This window comes from Aptenodytes patagonicus, chromosome 7 (genome assembly GCF_965638725.1).
Source record: "Aptenodytes patagonicus chromosome 7, bAptPat1.pri.cur, whole genome shotgun sequence".
In the NCBI taxonomy this organism is placed as follows: Eukaryota; Metazoa; Chordata; class Aves; order Sphenisciformes; family Spheniscidae; genus Aptenodytes; species Aptenodytes patagonicus.
In genome coordinates this window covers 66,862,124-66,884,402 of record NC_134955.1, presented here as the reverse complement: position 1 = coordinate 66,884,402, position 22,279 = coordinate 66,862,124, and the positions used below count along the sequence as shown (strand labels likewise).

The following is a 22,279-nucleotide window of genomic DNA, read 5'->3' as shown; positions in this document are numbered from 1 at the left end:
TTCTGGCTAACGGTTGAATTGGGTGTCAATGGGATGGTAAACGTTTTAAAAAGTGCAGTCCTCAGTTCCTCACGGCTGTTGCTGTCCAGTACAGCACCAGTACCGCTGAGATTGGCCTCTGCTCTGTATGGAAGGGCCCGTTTCTGACCGAGCTGGGAACTCGGCTTCTATTTCACACTTAAATTGCCTATAATGCAATGTCTGCCCTCATTTGGCTCTGACATGAGCCAGTACTGGTGTCTTGGCTGTAAGCAATCACCTGCTGCGAATGGGTTTCTCATTAATACCGTGCCCCCTCTTGTAGCTAGAGGCTGTTCCGCTACAGGAACTTTCCCCTGCTCCTCTCTCCAGGGTGCTCTGTAGATTTAACATGGGCCAGGTTCAGAGCAAGGCTGAGTACTGCCTACGACAGGGCTTACAATTACACCGTCACCCTCTCCCTTCCCCGCTGCCCAGTCCTCAGACTTCACAGAACCACCAGAAGACCGAGGACTCTGCCATGGTGCTGAGAGACCTAAAGATTAAGTACTTCTAAATGTTGTGCCAGAAGCTAAGGGATTTGGCCCTAAATACACGTGAGGATGATACACATTTTGCTCTCAGACCACCTGTACAGCAAAGGTGAAATATAATCTCCTTTTCCCAAAGGAACACAGACTGTACATCCTTACCCTTTGTACCACAAGCTTCTACCTGTGGGGTTTTTTTTTTGCTCAATGTCCATTAGGAATGAAAGTGAGGGAAACATGATCCTGCGGGTATATAATTTTTAGCCTGCTCACCAAGTATTTGCCAAGGTCATAACAGCAGAAAAGCAAAATAATAGTGCCTGGCCTCTTCCGTCTCAGTTCTTGTAAGCTTAAAAATTCAGCCTGTAGGAGTTTGGCATGAAACAGGTATGTTTAGAAAGAGTTTTTTATTTAGTCAAATGTGTATACAGCTTGATAGACTTGTCAAGTTACATGATGACAAAGGTACAACAGATAAAAAAAGCTTTTGTTTGCAGTCACGCAGTATGAAGAGTTTCTCAGCCTTAGCACAAGCAGGATTTTGTACATGTTTGTCCTTACTTCTTCTTTCTTGAGTAAGAGGCGTCAGCATCCTGGAGTGAGAGTACATTAAATCAGTATTTCCCCCCCCCTTATTTAAGTCCTTCACCCACAGTGTTATTTTGCTTGAAACAGCTTGTGACAGTGGGCAGTTACAGTGTGGAAGTAGGAAGTTTTAAGTTGCACGTGCCACCCTTCTTTTTGTGTTTCCCACTTTTGGAGTACTTTAACATGGGTTTTTTGTACCAAGTTCAACAAAACCACAGTAAGAAAAATAGCATCTACCAAGCAGTATTGCAAGAACAGAACACCGCGCTGCACATCTGTCTCCTGGGAAGCGAATGCGAGTGAAGAGCCCTGACAGACGGTAGTATTGCTTAACGTAATTCTGGGAGGTGCTCAGATTACGTGCCCGATATAAAAACCAGGCACAGCAGAGGGAGAGATTTTCAACAGTCTTAATCCCAAGCTGCATTAATAATTTACACTAGTGACTTATAGCTCAGGTTTGCATTAATGCTGAGTTCTGAAGTTGCAGCCCATGTGATGAAGATCAGAGCAAGACCTCGACCTCTGGCACTACAAGACGTACTGACGTCCCCGTTCTGTGATGTCACCACACCGCAGTAATTCTAGACTACCAGGCGTGCAGCGACAGAGTCTGGCCTGGCATCAGCTGCTAGGGAAGGGAGGAGGGGAAAAAGGAAAACGGATCCAAAAATGCAATCCCAACATTCCCATGGCTAAGGAGTCTGGCAGCAGAGTAAAAAACAGGAAGCAAGCAAGCAGAGGAGAGAGGAATAAACTTACCACTCCGCTCTTGAAGTTCTGTATCCTCCTCTTGCCCATTCTGTTCATCAACCACCAAGCCCAAGTGGGTGCATACTGCCAGAGGTAGCAAACGGCCAGATAGGGGTGGTCACTGATCCAAGCCTCCTTCAGGTCGTTGGCTGCGCTCACCAGGGTGAGCCGGACGCAGCGGTTGGTTGGCATCTTGTGGGACTGATCACCGCTGTTCTCTATGGACTGGAGGGGAGAGAGAGAGGGCGAGGGGGGGTTGTAACTGGACTTCTGTTTGTGGGAGAGAAAGGGCCAGGCTCTGTGCAACAGACATACTCCTCCCCGTTTCTCCACTGCGCACAAGGAGAATAACCCAGCCAGTACAGCAGAGACCAGGGCTGGGGAACCCATCCCTCGCTATCCTAATCCTCTAGTTTTCAGTGTGGGAACACTTACCACCTTCCTTTAGCACACATGCTTAAATAAAGCACCCTTTTAATTAACGCCTCGACTGATGGGTCGAAGGTGGTTAAAAAAAAAAAAAATAGATCTCCAAACTCTGTCCTGCTTCAGCATGGCTTCTACTTTATCATGAAACGGATCTATCAGAACAAGTCACCTATTCTGCAGCTGAGGGCTCTGAGAAATGGGAACTTTCCTGTTCCCAGCTGCCTACCCCATTATATGCTACAAGTTAACCAGTAACCAAGTTAGTAGATGAGGCCACATTCCCCATTAACTGAAATATTCCTGCCAGCCCTGCTCTGTGGGCAGCCACCTCAAACAAGAGAAAAGCAACAGGCTTCTTTAGTGGCAGGGATGTCTTACTTGAAGTCTTGGCCACATGTTATCACTCAGTGAACGTAAGCCACAGCCCTGTGAATTTATATGCATTTCACTCCAGCAGTAACAGACTGCTCGATCGATCTGTTCTTCTGGTTCCCAGAGCAAAAGCAATTCTGGTCTAGGTTCAGTCTTCCTCCTAGGTCTTTTGCCATGCTGAAATTTGAGGAATGTGCTTTGCAAGCTTTCCAGATTGCTCAAAAAGTTCATCTTTTCTTTCATGGAATTATGAAGTACTGCAAGCCAAAAGTCCTTTCAGAACTTGATTCAACAATGGGAGATTCCCCCCCCCCCTCGCTGGTGGGTTTTCCTGAGCTTTAAATCGATTGAATTTAAGACAGATTACATTTTGACGTATCATAACAATTTTTGCCAGCTACTTCGTTAGACAGCCTTTATTAAAAGCAATTGTGCAGTTGGAAGGTTTTGTTTTTTCCTCCTTGAACAATCACTAACAGGAAAAGAATGCATGCCTCGCATCAGCTGACTAGTGGCTTTGCCAACAACAGCGTCAGCCGAACAGGGGACATGGTGCCTAGGGCAAACAAAAAGCTACCTGTGCAGAAAGGACAGTATCCTGCACGCAGAATTGTGTCCCGAAAATCCTGGCCTTTCCCCAAAAAGTGCAGCAGGGCGGCTGTAGAGTAGATTTAACTAGACTTGGATTGTATGTGATGGAAGAGAGAAGGCATTAACAATTCTCAAACTTTATTTTCATTTGATACGGACTTTACACCAAACAATTACAAGACTATACATAGTTCTGCACCAATCAAAGCATTTCTTGGTAAGAAGATGAGGTTAGTGTTTGCTAGGAGGAGAAAAAGAAAAACCACGAAAGGATCCCTGGGCCTGCAGCAAAAGCTGGATTTATCACAACAGAATTGAGTCCTTACCTTTGCAAGGTTCTCCGTAAAGACGTTTTGTATAATCTTAGACTGTACAGGCCCTGGGCATATGTTGATAATACTTATCTCAGGGTAGTCAGTCAGCTCAGTCCGAAGAGAATTAAAAAAACCCTAGAAGAAAAGATTATAATGTAATCTTCCTTTGCCGTATTTCCGCTTGTAGCAAGGTTTAACTGACTACATATTTTCATACTAATTCTATGCTGTAAAGATAACGGTATTCCACTAAAAGCAATTCCTACTACTTTGTTTGACTCCTCATGTTCAATGGCTAATTTAAAATTTTATCTGCAATTACAGACATTGATATATAAATCAGTGAGGAATCTATCCTTGACTTCCCAACTACACAATAATTTCTCTAAACTACAGCCAGGTTCTGCAGTCTCTGTACTGAGGACGAGCCTCACTGTTTTGGTAGTGGAACTGCCACCAACCGTAAGAACTGCAACATCGTGGAAATCATCTTTTGCAGGTGAATTGCTCTTCGTGGTGAGATTAAAGATTTTAAATTGTTTCTATTGAGTAAGTGGCATTGGTTTTATATAAGAGAAGGAGGAAAACTTTTCAGCATATTAAGTCAAAGGTGCATCCTGATATTTTAGGGGGTAATTCTGCACCACTGAATTCACCGCAGAATTTGAAATTTGCATCTACATAGATATAAACCTTATTTCAGCTCAGGAATATGCTACTAGTGTGTCTAAGTTAAACTGTAATTACAAAAGCAGCAAATATTTCTTTTCTTTAAGCTAACAGGATACAAGTTTTTTTTAAACTCTGTAGCAACTCACATTTAGATAGCGACTATTATGGGGAACATGATCATTCAGGAAGGTGCTTCCTACCAAAGTTGCTGGTCAAGCACTGTAGAGCTATGATTTAGCAAGCACCACATCATGTTTTATCTTTGACCTGGTTAACAACAGTTCCCTGTATTTATTCTAACACATAATTTTGTGTCACAACAGGGACAGAGTGAGCACAGACTGATAAACTTCTCCCACTGTAGTAAAAATTTATAATTTGCACTCCCATCCAGCTCGGGAAGAGGGCTGGCTGACCCAGAGCTCTGAACTACATTGCAACACAGGGCTAAAGTCAGTCAGATATGCTCCTGTGATGACACAGAAGTCGTCAACTGGGGCAATCCACCAAAGCTAAGCAATGAGTTGCACACCGGTGCACACCTGTGACCAAGAACATGGGCTCTCACTTCCAAATTGCTGGTGACTAATTCCAGCTTATAGATTGCATACAGGCTTTGCATACAGGCTTTGCAGTTATGTTCTGTAAAAACACTGACCATCTATTTCAAGTTATAAGTACCTGCAGGCCCCATAACTAGTATCAGATCTTCACAGCATGTTATCAAAGCCTGGAGATGTGTAGCTTCTAGAGGAGTAGGTTCTAACATAAAGACACTTATATGCCCAGAAGTCTGCTTCTGGACACATTGGGGAAGCATCTCGGATCTGCAAACCACCCAGTTGTTTTGGATTAAAAAACCCAGGCCCTCTCCTAGATTACCTCCTGCCCTGAGAGGAGCCTCCTCCGCCCCTGGTGCACACCTTCAGAGGCGGCCCCAATACAGCTGTGCTTTATCCACCACTCTAGGCTAATGCTACAGCCCAGACCTGTACTTTCCACATCCCCTCCTTTCCCCAAGGGGTCCTACACCCGCTTATCTCAGAAAAGCCCCTTAACCCCCAAGTTGTGCAGTCCTGCCACAAATTTTGTGCTGTCAGTCCAGCTGGGGAAAAAGTAACAAGTAAAAAGACACTAGATCCCAAGGGGGAGAAGGTGGCAGCGTGTGTCATGAGCATGGCCACTTGGGTGAGGGGATGACATGGTACTGCTCCTTGTTCACAGGAGGTCTTTGCATCCCGTTCACCCAGCAATGCCTGGAAGTCCAGGCTCTCGTAGAAGCACAACCTGAACAGCAGCCTACGCAGCTATCTTCCCTCCTTTGGGCAGTCGTTAGTTATTCCATCAACACTGACCTGCACGAGCAGGACTAAGCGAGAGCTCTCCCAGCCCACGCTCCCTTATCACTCCCTGGTGATTTGGTGAGGAACAGAACTGACTCCCATTTTGCCTGAAGGAGACAAACTCAAGATGTACTTCCAGGAGTCGAGGAGGTAGAAGGGTGCATGCCTGGGGATGCTGTGATAGAAAGGAAGCCAGAAGCATTGCTCGATCACTTGTGACAAAGCACCTACACCAGCTTAAATGGTGGGAGGCTTCTGGGATACAAATTCCACCTAAAAATGGGCACCTGCCCGCAGTCCTGAGTAGCCACATGAAGGCACGCAACAGTAGGCAGCTCCGTAGGCAACTTCAGACACCTTCCTGCCGAGGGCACTGGCTCTGGCACGCTCCATTCTCAGACTGCTGCTTCTCACCAGGTATTACAAAGGGAGCCTTGCTGACCTGAGCAAGTTGCAAGATACCAAAAGCTGAGCATTGGTCCAGTGAGCTTATGTTATCTTTGGAGATCCTGCCTACACAGTAGCCAACCACAGGGCTGCTGAGGCTTTTTTCAGAGTGCTGTTTGAGTAGCACTGTCAAAGTCAGTGCTATTTCATTAAAGGGTTGCATGGCCTGTGATGGAGATCACAGCAAGTTCCTGTTTCTGCTCTGTGGCCATTCTGCTATCCCCCTCCACCTCAAGGGGTTTGTGTGCCCCCTCCTTCCGAGGGCAACAGTTCCAAGTTTTTACACCATGGAAGAGGTGCGGTCTTCACCAGCAACACAGGATGGCCAGGACACTTGCGCAGCTGAAATCCTGGCTGACACGGGCTGAACAGAGCCTCTTGAAGACCAGAATCTTACATACTCAGTCCCCTCTGGAGGCTCTATCTACAGTATACACAGGTTCTCCAATTCCAGCACTTATCTTACGATATCCAAAGGTAAGTGGTATGAAATTCCTGCACGTCCTCCCAGAAGAGAAGCTTAAAATTCCTAAGAAAAGAAAGCGCTCTCTTCTTTACATTCAGGCAGGAGCAGACCCAGATTTGGCAGCAGTAAAGCAACTGAAGTGCAAGGGGAAGAATCTGAGTGTTTCCACCAAGCCCAGACTGAAGCCAGCTCTGACATACAGAAACAGGGTGCGTGGAACAGGAACTGCTTTAAGCCGTCTCTGGGCCTTTCCAGCTTAGCGACCAAATCCTAGAAGATGCTGAAGACGGCAAGGCTGAACTGACTCCTACTACCACAGAAACATCTAGAAATTCCCCTAATGACCAGAGACTGAACAAAGAGAGTAGCAGTTGCTCTCAGTGCAGTCCATGTGCTTTAGTATTAGACAAGTTCCTGATTAAGGAACATTTTGAAGGCCACCATTTCTGCTCCACTCCGCATGCCACCTATTACATGAATTATAACTAGATGAATGGCACGTGATCTCCATGAGCATCATCGCACTAGGAGAGAAACCACATCAGTCAGATGCAGACTCCCATGGACTTGACTCATGCTCTTACAGCACTCCCAGAACTGAAGTAAAGGGTAATTTCATCAGTAGAACATTGTTATCAAGAATTCCAGTTGGCATGAATCAAGGAGCGATTGTTTCAAGAACAAATTAATTCTTAACAGAATTCCTTCCTTCCTCCTCCAACTGCCATTTAAAAGAAATTTATAAAAAAAAAAAACAACAACACACAAACAGAACAAAAGGAGGAGGGACTTTTTCAAAAAAAGGCATAATTAAGATTGCAGCATTAACTGTGTCAGCTGTGGTAGACTCCAAGACATGAATTAAAAAAAAAAAAAAACCACCACAAAAAACACCGTAATACATGCATTCAAGTCAGACAGGCACACATATTTAATAACTGGTGGCCAAAATGCAATCTTCGTTTCAAGAAGATCTTAGAATACAGGTCGATACATGCTGGGAAAACACAACAGGAAAAGCATCACTTTATGCTTCACCTTATTTTTCCCCTACCCTCTCTCTAGCCATTTCTTCTTGGTCATCATCAGAGATGGGCTACCTGCCATTCCTACAGACTTCCTTTACCTGAACTGTACTGGTAAAGTTTGATATTTAAAAAAAGCTTTTCTCGTTTTTCGGGGTTTCATGCCCACATCTAGCCATAACTCCAGACTGACAAGAGACTCTCAGACCGAGTCTCTTCAAAATCTGTATTGCAAATCACACGTTTTGACACCTGCAATTAGTATTTGCAGAATTACTGTGAAAGAAACAAGAAAGGAGGTTTGGAGTCTGGCCTGGTTATTGAGCAGAGGTAGAAGCCAACAACGATATAAGCAGTTCAGTTAGCTTATTTTTAATTAATCCAGAAATTTTAGTAAACTATCTCTTTAAAGCTTCTTCCATGTTCTCAGTCTTAGCATGAGATTCAGAGTTCTGAGAATTTTTAAAGCAACACGTGAATTCCTTGTGCTCTGCAACTAATTAGCCATGCTTAGACGGGCTACACCACACCCAAAAGATAATTCAACTGAAAGAACACTTAGTAAGTAAAGGAGCATAAAGGGAATTCATGCTTCTGCTCATTGCATTCTTCTAATTTAAATCTACTATACTTAAACGAAAAGCTGGCAATTTCATCGCTGCCACTCAAATGAAGAGCAGCAGATCTCTCCCCGTCACTAACTGATAACTTTTTATTAGCAGAGATCCGTCGCTGTCTTCTACATCTTCGTTCTTTCAAGTGTCCAGTGGCTTTGCAGTGTCAGCCACTTGTTACATTTTTGTTGTTGCTAGTCAAATTGTCAAAAAGATACTGATCTAATAGCTTAAGCAAAAGTTATTTACCCTGTTTATGTGCTTAAATCCAGCAGGGAGTAAGAAGGTGCCAGTTTTTTTAAGTCATCACTGAGCACAGCTGAAGTTTATTTTACTGAGATCAAAATGTACGTTAGCAAGAAGTCAAACAGTGGTGAAAGACAAATATGTCTAAATAAATTTACTAGTTAAACAAATGATTCCTCAATGATACAGGCAGTCTTTTTTCCCCAGATACTTTTCTGAGCTCTTCTTTTATGTTTTTCTACGCAAGTGAGACTACTTTCAAAAACTCTTTCCAAGCAATATTGAAGAGTGAAGTGTTATGCAGAAAATAACTTCCTAAGACACTATGAGCCACCAGGTCTTCACACCACAGCAAGATTCAGAACTGCTGGGAAGATTTGTTCTGATGTTCCCAGGTAGATCAGGAATTCTCATTTCTCCGAGTAGTCCGCTTTACCGCTCATTGTTCTCACTTTACTGTCCTAAAGATTTCCTGTAGTCTTAAAACTCTCACCAGTGACTTTTCCTCCCCAACTGAATTAAGATGAGAACATTAGGGCTTCTGTATGCAACAGAATAATCCTCTGATTTAGGTATTCCTTCATCCGAAGGCCAGAGGCTAAGGTCTTGTGTTTCACATTGGAATTTAACTACGTAGTGGTTAGGCCCAACTAAGATGGCATTTGAATTTTAGTCAGGAAGATAAATCGACACTGGAAGCTGAGATATTGTGCGTTTCAGAGCAAATTGATTTTAAAGGAGTTTCAAAACCTGAGAAGGCTACATACGCTGTGTGCAACTTCAGGGGAGACTTGCGTTTTCCGCACAGAATAAAGTCCTCTGCTACAGCACTAACTGATGCTGGTCTATTACACAACAAGACTTAATTAATCTCAGAAATTTAACTTACCTGCAGAGCATGCTTGCTGGCACAGTACCCGGAGGCAAGAGGAGCTCCCATGATACCCATCACACTGCTCACAGTAACAACCTTTCCTTTTTTCCTTTGGATCATGTGATTCAGGACGTGTTTTGTTAAAGAGATTGTACCTAGGTAGTTGAGTTCCATTATGGCACTGTAGACATCCAGGTTTGTATCCACGAACAGAGAGCGTTGGGAACGTCCACCGTTGTTGACCAAAACATCAATCTCAGGAAAGATACAATGATATATTAATGTAACACATTTCCTTTAATACTTGCGCTTCCTCAAGCAATTGTTAAGTGACTATTCTCCTCTCTCTAGTGTCGTCTCTGCCATACACAAGTAAGATGTATCAGCTGCTGAAGAAGTTTCAGCAGTTGCTCTCCCCCGCTAGACTTCCCCTTGGAATTGAAGGCTGGCTAATTTTGACCTGAGTCAACAAAACAGGAATACAGTGTTTGATGCCAAAGTTAACTCCTAGTACAGGAACACTGGCAGCTGGAAAGTTGTTTTCCACACAACATTTTTTTAACCCTACTGCACTGTAGCAACTAACACTTAACGCTCAGGTCCTGCAAGGTGACCTCTGAAAATATGTTTTATGCAAAAATAGAAACCAACTAGAGTAAAGAACGGAAGAAACAAACCTAGTACCAATAATTTCACTGTGCAACCAAAATATCAAATATGGACTGAAGGCCTAGCGTGAAGCTTTGCACATTGCACTTAACGTCAGTTAGATCTGACTGCTATTGTTTTAGCGACGTACTCTGGACTAGCAATCTAGAAAACTATGCACAAAACAAGGAAAACAATTGTGCCTGGTGTCCAGTTTTGTCCTATATGGCTCTGAACCCAAATTATATGCATTACTGAGACTACCGAATGAAGGTTCTGAATTTCATACACAATTTTAAGCCCTAAATGTACAGCTGAGGATTGTTCCAGTTGGTCCAGAAATTCAATGACATCAATCAAGTGAATTTTTAGTTCTTGGTAATAACCAGTGATTATTTGTTCATTGCTGCATCTCTGTAAAGCCTGCTGAAGCCCAGAAGCAAGCAACAGAAGGGATGGAAGTTCAGGTACTTTTTGGCAAGTTTAATACTGAAACTTAAGAAAGATGTAGACACTGCTGAATTTACTATACAATAGAATAAAAGTGAAATATGAACATAAATGCAGGTATAGGAGACAGAGAAGAAAAAGAAGTTTAACCCCAGAAGTTTAACCCCAGAATCACACCTTACCTTGCCAAAATGCTTAAGAACACTGTTGGTAGCAGCTTCATGAGAGCTTCTATCAGTCAAGTCAAGACGCAGAACAAGGATATCTTTTTCACTCAAGCTGCTGATCTCTAAAAACAACCATAACAACATAACAACGTCTTTCTTATCTCATCATTGCGTTTTTGCTTGTGAACAGCTTGACTTTATTAAATAGGCTTGTGTAGCACAATATAGACAATTCACTTCTCCAAATAAATTGCAGTAGTTGGCAGTAACATGCAACAGGATTATTTGATACCAAAATTCACTGAGCCATTCAGAAGCACAGCGTACTGGCAGCCTTGACACTTTGCTTGCACGTTAACTGGTCAAGCATGTTTATTCCTGACAATAGGACTAATACAATTTAGACTCAAAACACAACATATATACACGAGTAGCTATGAGGCAAAGTCTAGAGAAGCTAGATTATTGGGGGATTATTGGAGGAGGTAGAAGGTTTTTGTTTAACTGACAGCTTTTAATATATCTGTCTCCTGAAATAAAAGTCAGCTGTCATCAAGTTCAAGCCTTCATGCTGAGTGTTTCTACCACTGTCTCTTCAGAACAACTGACCTCTTCCATAGAAAGTATTTCTTGAGCAGTGATTTGCTATCCTGGGGTTTTGGGGCAGAGGACTCACAAAAATAAAGTCATCAATGTTAATCTTCAGGTTTTTTTAACTACACATAACATGATTTTTTAACTTTATTTATACTGGTTTGATAGTGCTATTTTTCTTTCTAAATTGATTTGTAGCCACAACTAAGTGTACCTGCTCCCCTTTAAGCAGCTGCCCTCTTTAGAGAGCCGAAGGCTCTGACTTTTTAATTACTATTTCTTGCATATACAGGTAAGGTTGAACTCTGTCTTTACAGTGATGTACAAATAAGGAGGTTACTTAAATCCGTAAGTTGCCTCTGTTCAAAGGTCACTACTATTTAGGCTACTGGTTATAATAAACCCATCTGTCTGGTTTAAAGCTACCAGTATTTCCATTTATTGCTCCCTCCAACCCCTCCACGTGCATTTTCCCCTCCATTTCTTCCAGAAAGACAGCAGTAAAATCCATAGTTTAAACTACCCTCTCGGAGACACGCTCTACCTCATGCTCCCTCAAGCAGATTTGCGCAGTTGAAGCCTACCAGGATGTGGGATGTTTCTGCCGTGGATTAACAAGACCACATGGTCAACCCAGCCAAGAAAGCTACACAGGGGAAAAGAAAAAAGCAGAGGAAGAGACACATACTGCTGATATGGAAGGAAGTGCTCTTTTATATGATGTAAGAAACTTGACTTCAGGAAATATCAAACTAGAGGCCTAGTTCTTTTGGTGCAATCAGTAGTCCAGTCTGATTTCCACCCCCCAAAGCACTCAGACCATACATCTCCATCAGCCCCCTTACTTCTTTTCTAGGGTGAGGAATCCTTGTCTAGTCACTCCTCAGACAACTTTTACAAAACTTCAAACATCCTTGTTACGCTTTTTCTAAAACTTCTTCTACCATCCACCCATCCCCTTGTTTTTTCTGGCAGATGACTAGAACTGTGCACATGTTGAAGGCATGTACATGTCCCAGTTTATACATTGTTGGAATGATGTTCTCCATTCCTTTTACTAATAACCCCTAATATTCCACTTCCTTTTTTACCTGCTACCAAACTGATGTTTTTAAAGGGAACAATTATGATAACCCAGAAAAACACTTGCTCCCAAGTGGGAGACCTCAGTTTAGAGTTCATCGTTTTACACAACTGCTAACATACATTAGTCAACATCCTCTAGTGAAGTCTCCAGCTGCAAAGTGAATTGCACATGGCCACCAGCATTTGGATGCAACATATCTGAAACCACGCGCTCAAAGCTCAGTCTACCCAGAACAAAGGCCACTTTCACACAGCTGTGTGTATTTTCTGGAAGCCTTTTAGTGTCTCCTTACATAGCAGCTTTACACTACATGGCTTCTCGTCAGGATCAAACTGCCCAACCACCAAGCAACAGGTCTTCTGACTGACATTTTCCTATCAAGCAATCATGGGCTGCCTCTTCCCTCTTGAGGTTCATTAAGTTCTAGTTACTTTTTAACTAAATCATGGTTACAATCACCCAAAGCCAACTTGTTTTTTTGAAAGACAGCTGCATAAGTAATGCTGATTTAGAATAATACTTTGTTACGACAGCAAGTGTACCCCTCCTTCCCCTAGGGTCCCCTAGGGGATCTCAGATCAACAACTCTTTCCAATACATGTTAATCCCAGATAGCAGTTTCTCGTAACACAATAAACGCTATTACTCAGCATAGACCCTTTATTTCCCAGCTCTTCAGCACTTCCTCTTCCATCTTTTATTTCTATCTTGTATAATGCCCTTTAACAGAACATGAGCTTTTAGCAGAGGCTGAACAAGATGACCTCCTGAGGTCCATTCCAACCTCAATTACTGTCTAATTCTATAATTTATAGATTGTCTGTCATTCATTTGGCCTATCTATATTTAAATCATATTTGAGCTTTGTCAAACCAAGAAACACGCCCCCATCTACCTTTTTTTTTTTTTTTTTTTTTAAGCCTTTTGAGAGAAAACAGCCTCCAAAATTACTAGTGAAATTCAACTCATGCTGCAGAGAGCGGTTTGGGGAAATACAGAAGCCACTTACAGGAACGATGTAAGTTACACATGTTGTTTTCTCTCCCTTCTGCAGAAAAGTGTTGAGTTGGCATATGCATGACTCAACAGGTATTACCATAGCTTTTATGGTACTTTCCTTCTCTCTCTCTCCTTCAGCTTTTAAGCAGTGTAGAATGCGTGAATGTGTATCATAGGGTGGTGTCTCTGAATTTTGAACAAGGTAAACGTGCTTGCTTCTGACATTAATATGAAAATTATCTAGTTAAGTTGCTGCTGTGTATAGCATCTACAGCTGGCATGTTAAAGCCCATTAGCTCCAATTATGCCATAGAATTCAGCCAAATTCAAGTTGATGTTACATGTTGCAGCTCAATCTTAATCCATCCCATGCTACTCAAACCTTACAGAATACTTTTGAACTCAATTGCAAAAAGAAAACATGCAGGTGGAAGCAGGGACAAGCCACCCAGGAAGCACATGGACCCACTGCCCAAGCATGCAGGGATGGAATAGGAAGATCAACGCTCAGAGAGTTGAAACTGGTGAGGAACGTGAAAGGCAACAAGGGCTTCATAGGTACAGCACCAACAAAAGCAAGACCAAAGACAGAGTGAGCTCATTGCTGAATAGGGATGGTGATGAAGTGACAAAGAGCACAGGAAAAACATGAGGTACTCATTGCCTTCTTGGCCTTAGTCTTCACTGGCAAGATCTCCTCTCAGGTCTCCCACACTCCTGAGGCTAGACTCTGGGGGAAAGAAATACTACCAGCGTCAGAGGAAGACCAAGTTAGGGACAAACTGCACATATAAGCGGGGCAATATATACATCCAAGATTTACAAGAGCTGACCAATGTCACTCATCTTTGGAAGTACTTGGTAAGTGGAATAGCTCTCCAGTGATTGGAGAAAACCAAACGTCACACAGCCTAACCTAAATCCTTGGGAAAATTACGTGGCAATTCCTCCTGAAAGCAATTTCCAAGTACATTAAGGACAAGAAGGTGACTGGGAAAAGCCAGCATAGATTTGGCATGGACATATACTGCCAGACCAAATTAATTGCCTTTTGCGATGAGATGACTGGCTCTGTGAACAAGGGGAGAGCAGTGGATGTTGTTTACCTTGACTATGTAGCTTTCTATGTTGTCATTCATAGCATCCTTGAAGCTATATTGGGGAAATTTGAGGGGTCTAGATGAGTGGACTACAATGCAAGTGAAAAACAGGCTGGATCACCAGGCCTGAAGAATAACAACCAACCATTCAAAGTCTAACTGGTGGCCAGTTATAAGTGGTAACCCCCTCCATGATGAGTATCTTTTAATATCTCCATTAATGACTTAGATGATGGGACAAGACACAGGTTTTCAGCAAATTTTCAGTTAATATCAAGTTCAAAGGAACAGTTGCTATGCTGGAGGGGAGGACTGCTATTCAGAGGCGTCTTAACAAGCTATAAGAATGGTCTGACAAACCTCATTAAGCTCAAAGTCAAATGCAAAATTTCACACCTGGGACAGAATAATGCCACGCAGTACTGCTGGCCAACATCTAAATGGCTAGGTATCAGCTCTCCAAACAAGACCTGAGGTCCTGATGGAAGGACAACAGCAAGTTGAACATAAGTCAGCAATGAGCTCTGGCAATTACAAATGCTAGTGGGCTGCACTAGCAAGAGCAGACTGAGGGAAGTGACTTTTAAGTGCCTGCATTTAAAAACTGCATCTGGAGTACTGTGTCCAGTTTTGGACCCCCCTAGTTCAAGACAAATACTGATAAACTGGAGATAGTGTAGCATAGGGCCACTGAGATGGTTAGGGGGTCTAGCGCACACAATAATCAAGGAAAGGGGTGGAAAGCTGGGTTTATATAGCCTTGAGAAAAGAAGAATGCGAGGGGAAGGGGGCCCAATTACTCTCTTCCACTACTTAAAGGCTGGCTATAGAAAATATGGAGTAACTATGTTCCTAGAGTTTCCAATATTCCTACTAATCTGACCTATAGTTAAAATGAAGTTCAGTAGCGTATCTTTGCAAAACACATGGCTACATAAGACTTTAAAGCTAGTATATACCACAGCTAAGACATTCACGGGGTTACTTCAAGTTGGCAGATGCAGAAATTATCTTACATAAATCTGCACTCTTGGTTCACATCAATTGAAATAATCCTTCTGAATATTCCTTAGCACATTGCACTCTCATACGAGTGTTGCCTGAAAATGGATATACAGGATTATGGCTCCTGCCAGCTTATCTAGTGTTATCAGTTTTGCAATGACAACAAACGGCCACAGACACAAATGTAGTTGCATACTTTTACTGACTGCTAAATGTTGCGTCATATAGCATTGGAATTTTTCCATGATTACCACTTAACCATACTGTCACCTTATGTCCCTTGCTTCCTTTTGAAGATACCTATTTAGGTGACTGCTTTTTTGAAGCATCAGAAACTAGAAATAAGGAGTTGTGCACTTTTGAAGCTACTTGACAGATTTTCATAGTAGCCCGCTGCAACTTTTAGATTTTTAGAAATGTTTAGGTGCTAACCCAAGACAAACATTTCATTATTCACCAGCACTCATTCCAAGTAAACTCTGGACATTCTGTCAACATTACCAGGAATGAACTGTCAGTGTCATAATATACTCAGTATAAAATACGGCGTACTGAGCTACAGAGGATATATAGTCTGAAAAAGACATAATGTTAATCATGTTCAAAACTTCTATTTATCAACATGAATTATCTGTCTATCCCACTTGCTGTCAAGCCAGAAAACAGGAGGGAAAAAAGAAACAGGAGGAATGAAGCCACACTACTAACTCGGCAGGCGTATGAAAGGTAACTGGAATAGTTAAACATTCCACTTCACATTTGTTCCTCTTGATCTACAGGAGATCCTCTTTCTTGCACTTGCTCAGAACAACTTTTCTGAACATTTCTATTCATTCCTTTTCCAAAGAGAAAAGTCAGTTGTCAGTCTGCCTGTAACATGCACAAACCTGAAGGAAGAAGACTTCTTAGTAGCATGCAGCTACATGGTTTGGTTCTTAATAGGATGATACCCCTCAGATTGTTTCCTCCATTCCCCACAGTATTTATTCCTTTTCTTAATCTAGTATCTTATGAGACCACTTGCAATTGATAATGAGGTTTTTAGGTAACATTGGCTTATGAAGGAACTCATAATGCAAGTCTATACAAAGGCTTCTCACTCACAAAAAGAAAATACCAGCTTCAAACGTACAGTGAAGCTACGTATAAAGTTTACTTTCATCATAAAATTTATGTCCGTGATATGTGGGTTAGTATTTCTGTGGCAACTCCATCACTGCAAGAGTGGAATGGCTCGCATGAAGTAGCAAGTTGTACTTACGAAGGCATTTCTTTTTCACTCTTTCAAGCTCATCCTCTCTTCTTGCTGAGATGGCAAGCAAGGCTCCTATCTTTGATAGCTGGTAAGCCAATTCTTCTCCAATTCCACTTGAAGCTCCTGTCACCCAGACAACCTTGCCACGCAGTTCATTTTCTATCAAAAGAATCAAGACAGTAGTTCACACATTGCCAATGCTAGGATAAGCATTTAAGTTACTGCAGGGGTATAATCTGATACTGTTTTTAAGAAATATGCTCAATTTTTTTGGCTATTACAAAATCCTGACTTCTTTATTTTTTGGTCACATGCAGTTGTGAAATCGTTCATAGCTGTTCTGTTGCCACTTGAACTTTGTTCCAAGGCTAATCTGAATAAATACTTATTATCTACCTGATGAAAGAAATCTGATTGCATTTCTGCAAGCCATCCACACATAACGTTTCCACTAACCTCATCAAAAAAAGAGCTTCAGAGGAAAAGGGAGAAGAGAATTCTTGGAAGTGACAGGAAACAGTTACTGTATTGAAAATCCAAACAAAAGCCTAAGCAACCCTTTCCCAATAATGTTCTACCTCAAAAATGTTCCTAAGTAATTGTCAACAGAAGAAAATTCTCTGAACAAAGACAGCTAATCATAACAAACCAAATGGGTGTTCATCCACTGTGTCTTGTATCTGATGCAGGTTAATTCCTGCATTGGCCAGAGTACAGTACACAGAGTTCCCAAGGTGTGAGCTCACGTGTGAATTTCCCGAGTACTCATAGTTCCTGCCCAGGCTTGCTTTTTTAACATGTAGTAAAAATAATAGCATCTTACACCTTTTACCCCTCTGCTTATACGCCTGTTCCCCCTGGTTTGCAATCATCCCCACTCCATGATATACCTGGGTACTGGGAAAGGGCTTAGCTTTCCAGACATATATCCAAAATCATCAAGTACAACAGATGGATGAAAGTCAGCCATTTAATTCTAGAGCATGATTTAAGGATGAATGATCACTAATATCAGAGCACTTTCCAGAATGTATCATTGCCTAACACTTGTACGTGTTCTTCAAGATTAGTCTTAGCGAATATTAGTCTTGGTGAAAATCTGACTCAAGTACTCAGAGCACTGCTGACAGCAGCTCTTCCTTCTATTTCTCAAGTTTGTACAGAAGAGTATTCCAACAATGTCTAGCCAACCAAGAAAGATTTCATGGTATAATTCAAATAGCAGAGTCAAATGCAGTTCCTGAGACTTAAAGCCAGTTCTATTCTGAAAAAGGCCAGAATAGCATTTTTCAGCTCACTGAAACTTACCCACGCGTTTAATTTAGCAAAAGTACTTCCTGCTTACTTCAGTAATCAGTTCCTGGTTCTCTCTACACCATACCGTGTTTCAAATTTCTACTTTGAGAGTCTTAATGACATGAATCCCGTGAAGAGATCTGCACCAAAACCTTCCACCCTTCTGACAAGAGCAGAGAGCACTCAAGACTGACTATCAGAGCTCAGCTTGAGTCTGTGGGACTGGCAGTGAGTATTATTTGTCTTTTTTTAAGCTGACTGTATTTTAGTCGAAGAAAAATCCCTCCTAAACCCAAGCTTTGGTGGGTTTGGGTTGTTTGGGTTTTTTGGTTTGCTTTTAAAAAAATAGTAACAACAACAGCAACAACAGTCACTTTCCACAGCAGAGATGTATTCTAAGGTTATGAACTTGGGAGGTGGAAAGAGGTGTTGCTGAAGTTGTAGGAATAATCACTGTATTAATCATTATAGCAAATGGCTGCTGACTGTAAAGCTTATTCACGCTCGTTTCCTACAATCTATTCTAATGTTACCGATTCATTGAATTAACCACAAGAAACATGGGGGTTCATCTCTCTTATTACATTTTATTTGGCAGAAAACCTGTGTAGACAAACACTACATGAACAAAAGAACACATGGACATACTTTCAACCCTGCTTACCACACTCATCTCCTCTTGCTACTGAAAACAAATCCGCTTCCTCCTACCACTTAGTTTCCCTGTTCCCAACCTGTCTTGGGCAGCTTCACTGCAGTTATTCAGGATCTTGTTCTGTGGACAGAATAATTAGTTGAGATAAGGAAAGTTTTCCACTGATTCCTCGGTGCTGATAGTTAGCAAGCACTGAGCTACTGGGAGTTAACATAATGGAAAACCTAGCTCAAATCCTGTTGTAGAACAAGTATCAAACCACCAGCTTGCTCTAGAATAAATGTCCTGTTGTTACTGGAAATAAGTTTAAAAATTAACCATGCCAAATTAAAAAAATAAAAGCAGATTATACTATTACTAACCATTAACTACTGTGTTACAAGGCATAACAAATGAGAGGTTGAACAAGGTAGTACTGCAAATAATCCAAGAAGTGCTTTTATAGCTCTGTTTAGGTTTTTTCCCCCAACATTTTATAGCTCCTATAGCACAAGGTTGCCATGTCATTTCATTCATGAAAAAAATTTGGGGTGGGGAAGTTTAAAGCAGAACATCCTTCCCACACCCCTATAGAATCACACCATTATTCCCAGTTTTTAAGAGTGGGCTTTCAGATACGTGGGCTTTCAGATACGTAGGCTTTCATACGTAAAAGGATGCTCCTCAGCTTGGTAACATTACGCTGCCTGTGAAAAGCACACCGTTTAGAGTGACTGCTGTTCAGCTAATGAAACACAACACATAAGGAAAGTCATCCAGCACCCAGTAACCCTTGTCTCCTGACCACACAGATATTTAGAAGATGGGAAGCAATCCAGCACCTGCCAATGACAAAATCCAGAAGGGAATTCTCCCTATAGAATTGAATCACTGAAATGGAACCACTCTTACCTGTATTAAGGCCTTTCTTCGTAATTATAGTTTACAGCACAAGAGAAAGAAACACATGAGATCAGTCTGCTTTCTGGTAAGTATTTTTATCTCCAAAAACTTCGACATCCATAATAATGTTGTAGAATTGGTAACACAACATAATGACTGCAAGAGTGACAGCTCTAATAACAGCTTTAAATAAAAATCAAGGGTTTTTTCCCCATGGGATCCACACGTTACTTACCTAGGCACACCACATTATGTGCAGAATATGGGGAGGAGGAAGAGAAAAGGGGGAACATATTTAAAGAAACATCTTTTCTAGTGTTTGTCCCTTCCGTTTTCCTACCTGAACGGTTAGGATCAGCACTGTGGCACGACCATCCCACACGTACATGGCTGAACTATCCGCAAAATGCCACTTAAATGCTACCATTTCAGCTACATATTTTAGTTAATTACAAGCACTGAGGCTGGGAGATGGGGCGGGGGGGGAGGGAGAGGGGGCAAAACACAGCTCACCTTTTCGCAAAGCAAAGGACAAAATGTTGACAAAATTCTGCCTGATTCTTCTTACATTACATGTTGAAACAACTACATCAGAAAATGACTACATTGCTCTTTATATGGGAGCTTTTAGAGACTAGTTAAAAGGTTTCCAGGCTTCCAATAAGACTGAAGGCTACATTCAAATAACACTATGTCTACCTGAGAGCTCCCACATCTTGATGTGTGTTGCACATAGATCCCTCAGGACAAAGCTTCAATTCTCTTTGTATTAGTCAAGATTTACCGCGTTTCTCTGCCCTGAGTCTTTCCGTGATCTTTGCGAAGTCCACACACCAAGCTTATTTGTATTTTTCTTAAAACTACCTAATGGAGTTACTATAAATCTTTGGGCTGCATATCCAAAGACTTACAGAAGATTGCTCACACAGATTTAAATTTAGTATTTCTTAGAGTTTTATTACTTGTGCATGCTTTTACATTCTCTTCTCCGTTATACAGACTAGCACTTTTGCAGTAAGCTTCTACTGAAAGCAGAAAACAGAGATGTCTCAGCAAGTTTGCCCTACTCTTCTCTCAAGCCCTTCCTAATACCAACCTTCACCCACACCTCCATCCCCTACCAAATCACGGTCTCGAGCCCAAACCCTTACTCCACCATTCCCCGCAGTCACACATTCCTGATCCACCTTCATTCAATGCAGTTCTATCTCCCTTTCTCAAGCCAACATCCAGTTTCATTTCCCACATGGGATAGGCTTATAGTGTGCCTTATCCCATCTGCTTTCAGATCAGCTTCTTCCCCCAACCGGTCAGATGCAAGAAGAGCTCCCCGCTTTCACCTCAACCACCCACACCCAGCACAGCAGCCCCAAATCACCACTGCTGGCTAAGCTGAGGTGGGATATTCAGAAATTTGTGGCTTTTCTGATCAAAGGTCTCTATTAAGCAAATAAAACGTATGATTTTTAAAGATCTTTGTCCAGAAGTAGGCAGAACTACAGCCAAATTAGAAAGATCAACATGTTCAAGAGTCAAAAATCCCTGTCTGAAAGCATTTTATTGAACCTTTGTACCCACAGATGTCAAAAGCAGCACCTTACAGAAAAGTGGTGCAAAGCCACAAGACAGCAACCGTGTGGTGCTGCTCCCTTACGCCTTTCAGGGCACAGTTCTCAGAATTTAATCCAAACATTAATATTCACGTTTACTACATTGTAAACACTTTCAGCGCTACTGTGAAACTGAAATCTGCTTGAAGACGCAAGAACAAACTGAAACAAAAGCTGAACAGACTACGAAGCAACTCATCCCGGCCGCATGCGTCAAGCGCCCTCGGTTCTTACCGACCCTCCTTCGACACTCCCTGAACCTCACGCTCACCCGGCTGCCTCGGGTACTCTGCATGCCGGTGCCAGAACCGGGCACCTGCCCGGGAACGGTGCAAAACAACTGGGTTTGGGCCAAACGAGCCAGCCCTCACCACAGACCTGCTGGAGCTCATCGCTGCTGCGAAGTTGCTTTTAGACAGCTACTTTATTGGCATGAGGGGCACCACGCCTTGTTGGATAAGAGCAGGAAAATTATGGTTTTGGGGTTGTTTTTATTGATCTTCAGACGAGCCCGCGGGGCAGCTGCCAAGGGCTGGGTCCACCGAGCTGAGGCGACTTCAGCCCTGCCCTTGGGAACCCCTCTCCTCCCCACACGCCGCCATGCCCCTTCCCCTCACGGAGCGCCCCAAAGCCGCCCCCGGCGACACCGCGCCCCGCCGCGGACCCTGCCGCCACTCTCCCGGCGGTCGGCGGCTGCTGGCGGGCAGCTTTACCTGGCTTCTTCCCCCGCCACTCGGCCCACAGCAGCGTGAGGTCGCCGTCGGCCCGCAGCCAGCGGAGCAGCTGCACCAGCAGGGCCAGGAGGGCACCGCCCGCCAGCGCCAGGCAGAGCGCGCAGCCCCACGCCATGGCCGCCTGCCGCCCACAGCTCCCACCGCCCCTTTATCAGGGCCGCGGCGCGGCAGGAGCCGCCCCTGTTGCCTGAAGCCAGCGCCTGCCCCAGGGCAGGGCAGCGCAGCGCAGCGCCGGCCTCCTCCCCTCCTCCCGCCTCCCCTTCCACCCCCTTTCCCCGCCGGGCAGGGGCGGGCAGCTCCGCTCCTCACCGCTCCCCCCCTCACCCGCCGCCGCGGCCTGCCCCGTGCCCCCCCCCCCACCCGCCGCCGCGGCCTGCCCCGTGCTCCCCCCCCCACCCGCCGCCGCGGCCTGCCCCGTGCTCCCCGGCCCCGAGGCGGCCTCGGCGGGAGCCCCGCGGCGGCCGGGGCTGGTGGGTAACGCGGTCCCGGGGCTGGCGCAGTCAAGGCTGCGGCGATAAGCGCTGGGTTTGTAGGGGAGAGGCCGTGCATGTGAC

General features: G+C 43.4%; 1 protein-coding gene across 1 annotated transcript; it reads right to left on the bottom strand.

Annotated features, from left to right (window-relative positions):
- Positions 1 to 899: 899 nt before the first annotated feature.
- On the bottom strand, positions 900 to 21,855 carry DHRS7 (dehydrogenase/reductase 7). Its single transcript, XM_076345653.1, has 7 exons — positions 21,705 to 21,855; positions 16,555 to 16,707; positions 10,524 to 10,630; positions 9,259 to 9,498; positions 3,569 to 3,691; positions 1,860 to 2,075; positions 900 to 1,102 (listed from the first exon to the last, which is right to left on the bottom strand). Exons 1-7 carry the CDS (start codon positions 21,838 to 21,840, stop codon positions 1,067 to 1,069), a joined length of 1,011 nt encoding a protein of 336 aa, XP_076201768.1. The 5' UTR covers positions 21,841 to 21,855; the 3' UTR covers positions 900 to 1,066.
- Between the last annotated feature and the right edge of the window lie 424 nt (positions 21,856 to 22,279).